This window comes from Jaculus jaculus, chromosome 3 (assembly GCF_020740685.1).
Source record: "Jaculus jaculus isolate mJacJac1 chromosome 3, mJacJac1.mat.Y.cur, whole genome shotgun sequence".
NCBI classification, from domain to species: Eukaryota; Metazoa; Chordata; class Mammalia; order Rodentia; family Dipodidae; genus Jaculus; species Jaculus jaculus.
Genome location: NC_059104.1, coordinates 152,353,803 through 152,360,369, shown reverse-complemented (window position 1 = coordinate 152,360,369; position 6,567 = coordinate 152,353,803). Strand labels below are relative to the sequence as shown.

The window sequence follows — 6,567 nt, the reverse complement described above, 5'->3', positions numbered from 1 at the left end:
CACACATATGCACACTATTCACACATACACAGAGATAAAAAGAATCCGAACTATATTCCCAAAAGCCTTATTATCAAAGGGGTCCTCCTCGTTGTAAAGAAAAGCAGGCCATCCAAGAATGTGAAGAGCCTCAAATCTTAGATATTTTTCATTTTCCAAAGAAGTTTACGAACCTAAGTGAAGTTTTATCAGTGATGGGGGATCAGAAACTGTTGAGACTCTTGCTTTTGCCTTGCATATTTACAATCATTCTTTGGAGGCAGCAAAGTTACATTACTGAAGAAAGTCAGTGTAAAAAGAATCTTGGTTCTTTTCTAGGCATTTCCAGAGAGCTGAAGAGTGTGAGTTGGTAACTTCCCCAGTCCTTGAGAGAAAGGGTGGTTGGGGGGGGGGGGAGCGGTAAACGCAGCCTAGGAACCTTCCAGACTTGACGACAATGCAAGAAATTGCCCAAGCAACTGCTGTTCCTTTCTGTCCTCTCACCCCAAAGGCCTGTCCATGGCATGATTTAAAACTAACAAATCAGGTGCTATTCTCAGGCAGTGACTAAGTTTCCAGACAAAAACTATCAACATAAAGGGCCCAAAAGGAACTGTCAACACATATTATGCCTTTCTCTTTAAGAGTCATCTGCTGAGGTTAGATCGTGTGCCTACCACATTCCTGTCAGATAAGTGTTCAGGGGAGGTCAGTCAAGGAGTTGGCTGGAAATTCAGGTGGCAGGGTCTGGTTATCCCCCCAGTATTCTCTAGAAGAGAAAAGTGCGGGTCAAGTAATTACTCTTTCTCCTGACAGGGCTCCACAGCCCCAGGTAGTAGCTAGCCTGCCAATAGCAAACAAATACTTCCCTCAAGCAACAACAAAGAGTTAACACCCACAGCCTGTCAACACCAATTAGCCTGTCCTGCAAGTAGAAGCCTATTAAAACCTAAGCTCAAACCCAGCAAGGCCCTCAGCAAGAAGCTCCCATCTTTTTTCGGATAAAGGAGGCGGCCTCAATGGAAACCCCCTGCCGTGCCGAGTGCAACTTCTCCATTGGAGCCCACAGACACAGAGGCCTCAACTCCCCATGCTGAGGGCCCCAATTTGGGCAGGGCTCTGACTTCCCTGAGCTCTAACCCTTCATTTTGATGGGCTCCTTCATCAGTAATCATGTGGACAATAAAATTCATTTCACTTTTTAATATTTTTAGTTTTCAGGTTGAATATTATCAGGTCTTGTGGGCTGAAAATTCAAACATTTCTTTTGAATATTTCCATTTACTTGTCTTCTAATTTTAAGAGAAATTAAACACATCCCTAGCCCACCCCCAATTATCACTAGCCCAAAGCGCTATGTCTAGTATATCTAAAGAAGAAATACAACTTAATACATACTGTATCCATGAACATCCATCCAACCAAACACAATGCTAGCCTCTCTCTCTCTCTGGTCTGTTCTATTAATATACATATGCCCGGCTATACATTTCAATCTGTTACTTAAAAGTGATTCTTGGGCTGGAGAGATGTGTTAGCCACTAAGCACTTGCCTGTGAAGCCTAAGGACCCAGGTTTGATTCTCCAGGTCCCACAGAAGCCAGATGCACATGGTGGCACTTGTGTCTGGAGTGTGTTTGCAGTGGCTGGAGGCCCTGCCGCACCCATTCTCTATCTATCTGCCTCTTTCTCTGTCACTCTCAAATAAATAAACAGGAATAAACAAAGAAAAAATTATTTAAAAAATGATTCTTATACTCCAAAAGGCCTAAAGAAAAAAACCAAGTCACCATACAACGTTAAGTTTTCTTCAATATTTTATTTATATAGAAATACTTAAAAAATGAAGTAGCACCATTACTTAAGTTTTACCTTTATTATGTAGAACTTTAAATGTCAGAAAAATAAAACTCTTGATACAATTTCAAATCTTGTCTCAGCAAATATAATATTAGTATTTGACCATGAGGTTAAAGGCCCTTTATCATAAAATAAAATATACTTTGTTTTTTAAACTTTGCTCAGTAAAGTACATTTAAGCTCAAGTAACATCACCTACATATACATAAACAAGTGGTAAACAAATGTATTAAAATAGAAACACTAAAACTATAGGGTGCAACAGAATTTCTGTAACTTGCACTGAATTCTATTTATACAAATGTTAGAAAGCATCAACAGTTCCTTTTGACATGTTTATACATTTCCGTTTTTGTAATAATATAGAATAAAATATGCTTTATATCACTGAATAGAAAATATGCTGGGTGAAGCAGATCTAGAAGATTTGTCTGAACCTATAAAATCTCCATCCCAACAGAATACTGCTCAAAACGTTACACATTTTATGGTTTGTAATTCTGTCACAACTGTGTGATTATTAAAATAATACAGTGTTCTTTGCCATAAGGCCATACTAAAAATAAAAAGATTTAACCCAGCTACAAAAAAAGTTCACTGAACTTAAATTAAAATACTTGTAAACATCTTTGCAATATGAAATATAATTTTTCAAGTCAAAAAAGAATAAAATACTTCAATCTGTATTAATGCAATTTCTCTTTAAAACTTTTAAACGTTTTTTTTTTTTAATATATAAGAGATATGTTACAGTTTTAACTTTAATAAAGCTGCAGGGTCCTGGTTGCACAGGGACTCCTGGCCCTTCCTTCCACGAACATTCAAAAAGGATCCTCTTGTGTACTCTAACCAGCGTCGTAGGAACCCACCCACCAAAGGAAAACACACGAAACAGTCCACACATCCCATAGCATTATTATTATCATCTTCATCATAATTACTGTTCATCTCTTTCCTACTTTAAGAAAATGGAAAACTCGTGGGGTTTTCTTTTGGAAGCTTCCTATTAAGTACAGTGTAAAAACTATCATTACTAGAATGTCGCCGTTCCTATTATTTATAGAGCATGCAATTCAGGTGTTTTGGAGGCTTCCCAGGCTACAGTACTCTTGACGCAGATATCCTGGCAAGTTCCTTTGTTTCAAAATTACATTTAAAAAAAAAAAAATGAGCGGATACTACAGCTTTCCAAGCTCCTCTCGGATCTCAGAGTGTGGGGCGATGGGGTGGAAGGAGGTGGGCACCGGAGGCGGGCAGAGCGGGTAGGCCTGGAGAGTGGACCCCTCCTTCCCTGCCCGGCGCGCGCAGGCGCGAGCTGCCTTCAGGAAAAGATGCGGATGGCCTGAGTGACCGCGGTGTGGCAGACGGGGCACTCGGGCTCACTCTTCTCGCAGATGCGGTTGGCGCACTCCATGCAAAAGAGGTTGTGGCCACAGGGCACCAGCGCGGCGATCACTTCACTTTCAAAGCACACTGAGCAGTCGCGGCTGCCCTTGCGCCGCAGCCCGGAGGAAGAGGAGGAAGAGCTGGATGAGGAGCTGGATGACGACGAGGAGCCCGAGGTGTCCGAAGACTGCAGACCAGGGAGCTGCGCCCCCAGCCCGTTGGCATAAGTGGCATAGGCCAGGCCTCCTCCGCCCGGGTCGCTGCGTACCCGGCGAGCCAAGTGGTGCTCACCCGCCCCCGGGACCATGTGCAAGGGCGGAGACAGGCGAGGGCAGCTGGTGCCCGGGTGCAGCCTGCGGTGCACCAGCAGCCCCAGGTTGGCATTGGAGGGCGCGCTGGCACCACCACCGGGAAAGACCACGGAGGACGACGAGGCCGAAGAAGAGGCCGAGGAAGAACAGGAAGAGGATACTGGAGCTGCAGATCCAGCTCCCTGGGATCGCTCGAACTGGGCCCAGAGGAGGGGCGCTCCGGGTGGGGGGGCTGGAGCTGGGTCGAAGGTGGGCTGCAGCTCAGGACCGCCGTCGGGGGACGGCACTGAGGCTTCCCCGGCTGTGTAGGCATACCCATTGCCATTGTTGTTGTTGTTTCCGTTGTGAGCAAAGCTGAGAGCGGGGCTGGGGGGACTGTAGTCCGCCAGGCGCGGGGTGGCAGCTGCACTGCCACTGGTCCCCCCACCAAAGTAAGAGTCTGTGGACGCGCTGCCTAGTGAGCTGGAGCTGTCGTTTCGGTAGCTGGAAAACGGCTTGCGCCCTGGGGTGGGAGTGATGCTGGGGGTGGGCTTGCTCCAGAGGCTGCCTGGCCCGGACCCGCCGGACCCGTGATGCAGATCAAAGCCCACATCTGTGCCATTGGCGTGGAAATCGTTCTCGTCTGTGAGTTCGATGATGCCGCCGGTGCGCAGCGCAATGTGGGCTTCAATCTCCTCGCGAGCACGGTCCACGTTCTCAGGCATCCCGGTCACCTCGAACACCGGTTCCTTGTCACGGCTAGGTGTCACAATGTATGTGTGAGTCTGTTGCTGGATGCGCTTGATAGTGGCGCCCTTGGGTCCCACCACGAGCCCCACCACACGGTAAGGCACCCGCACTTGGATGGTGGTCTGCCCAGGCAGGTTGGGCGGCCCCGGAACCGCGCCGTTGAGTGCAGTGTTCTTGTTGCGCGAGGCGCGGATCATGGAGAAGTGCTCCGCAGCGGAGATGATCTCCCTCCGAGCCATGGCCACATCCTCCTTCCTGCCCGTCACAACAAAGACAGGCTCCTCCCCACGAACTGGGGTCTTGATGTAAGTGTTGGTCTTTGCCCGCAGAGCTTTGATTTTACAACCTGGGAGCCAGGGTGAGGAGGAGGGAGAGAGAGACAGACACGCCCATTATCCCGGGGTAACCGTAAAGATCCTGGACAGTCCGCGCCCAGGTCAGCCGGACGGCTGAACACGCGACCGGAGGGAAGGGGGCGTCTCCCTCGCTGACCCTGAGCCACGCCACGGGCTGGACAGCAGGTTCCACCCGCGAGGCGCTCGAGGAACAGCTCATTGGCTGCCAGGCCCTCCCCCGGTGACTGCAGTCGTCCCAAGCCAAGCCCAAGAACCCCAGAAAAGTCATTTGGGAGGATGCTGCAGGGAGCCAGCTGGGTGCGCCGTCTGCCTCGAAGACACCAAAAGGGGTCTCCGGGGAGGGGGTCAAAACCGCGAACCCTTAGCGTGTGGGGTGGGGGGGAAGCGGTCCCGGGACCCATTGTTCCTTCGGTGGACTCCATTCCGCTTTGCAGAAATCCCGATCCTCCTCCCATCGGATGCTCACTCCTCCTCCCCCCTCCCAAAGGACCTCTCAAGAGTCCCCCTCCCCCAGCATCTTATATTTAAATTATCATTCCCATGGTAGACTAGGTGGGGGGCGCTAGGGAAGAAGGCAGTGATTTTAGCGAGGGAAAGTGCATCCAGCGGCGGCGGCAGAGCGGCTCTGGGAGACAGCCTGCCTGCACTTTCTTTGTCTGGAGCTCCGGCCCCTCGCACGGCTCTTCCTCCCTCCCTCGGGCTCCCCCGCCGCTGCAGATCGCGATCCGGCACACGCCCTAGTGGCGAGGTGGTGGCCCGAGACCCTACACACCCCTCCTCTTCCCATCCCCGCCGGACCCACCTTGCCGCCCGACGATCTCCGCAACATGCTCGGAACTGGGTACCGGCACGCACTCGGTCATGTTCACGCTCTTCTTGCGCGGCTCGCTGTCGTACAGAGAGGCGCCCTCGTCACTGTCCAGCCCCAGCAGGGAGAGCTGGTCGAGCGCGAGCTGCAGGGCTCTTTGGTCATCCAGAGTCTCTCCCCCGCTACCGCCGCCGCCGCCGCCGCCTCCTCCTCCTCCGCCGCCGCCGCCTCCCCCTCCGCTGCCGTTGCGCTCCAGGTCTGCAAACAGCGAGCTGGGCATCGCTCCGCCGTGCGCGCCGCGCCCCCGCCGGCCCTCGGCTCGAGGCCGCCACAAGCTGCAGTCACAAAGGCAGCCGGGAAGCGGGTGGTCAGGGGCGGGGAGGCCGGCCGGCTGCGGAGGGCTCCGTGGCTTCTTTCTCGGAGCCGGGAGGAGCGGGTCGCCCCGTGCAGCCCGCACCGGGCAGTGGTGGCTGCAAAAACCCCCGCTTGGGTCCCCACCCCAGATCTGCTGGGAGGTTGGGGTGGGGGCAGAGCTCGAGCGGCGGCCGCGCGTGCCCCCCAAGTGCCCGGCTGGCTGGCCACAATGCCGAGCGCAAAGCGAGCAGGCGAGCGACGGCAGCGTTTCTTTAAGGAGCCCCTCCCCGGCTCCTCCACTCCCTCCCTCCCTCCCGCCCGCCCGCCCGCCCGCCCTCACTCAGCGCTTTTTCCTCCTCTCCTACCCGCCTCTTGACTGAGCCTCTGCAGCCAGACGGCTCCGGAGGGGGACGAGGGAGGCGCAACGTCACCGGCGGGAGCTGACACTACAATGCTACTGACACTATCGCTGGGGGAGGCGATTGGCGCGCTCCGGGCTGAGGGGCGGGCGGAGGCCGGGGCCGGGCGAGCGGAGAGCCAGCGCCACCCCCAACCCGCGCCCGCCGCAGCCCGCCCCGTCCTCCTCCGGGCCGCGCCCCTCCCCCGCCACCGCCGCTGCGAACGCCTCTCTTTGTTGTCTAATGCGGGACTGGCAGGCTCGGGACACTTGGATGTACCTATATCGGGCGAGGACCATCACTGTCCCCAAGTCTCTTCCCTGGACTAGTGGAGAAGAAAACGCGCCCAACTCGCAGGCGACCCGGCTCGAAAAGAGCGGTCCTTA

At 53.2% G+C, this 6,567-nt stretch overlaps 1 protein-coding gene across 1 annotated transcript; it reads right to left on the bottom strand.

Moving 5' to 3' along the window:
• Positions 1–1,778: 1,778 nt before the first annotated feature.
• Mex3b (mex-3 RNA binding family member B) lies at positions 1,779–5,724 on the bottom strand. Its single transcript, XM_004658236.2, has 2 exons — positions 5,424–5,724; positions 1,779–4,611 (listed from the first exon to the last, which is right to left on the bottom strand). Exons 1-2 carry the CDS (start codon positions 5,707–5,709, stop codon positions 3,161–3,163), a joined length of 1,737 nt encoding a protein of 578 aa, XP_004658293.1. The 5' UTR covers positions 5,710–5,724; the 3' UTR covers positions 1,779–3,160.
• Between the last annotated feature and the right edge of the window lie 843 nt (positions 5,725–6,567).

What these genes read in the sequence shown, in the direction of transcription:
- Mex3b (XM_004658236.2), bottom strand. Translation starts at nt 5,709, where the DNA reads ATGCCCAGCTCGCTGTTTGCAGACCTGGAGCGCAACGGCAGCGGAGGG. An exon ending in GGAGATCGTCGGGCGGCAAG is followed by an intron (nt 4,612 to 5,423) that starts GTGGGTCCGGCG and finishes CCTGGCTCCCAG; the next exon opens with GTTGTAAAATCAAAGCTCTG.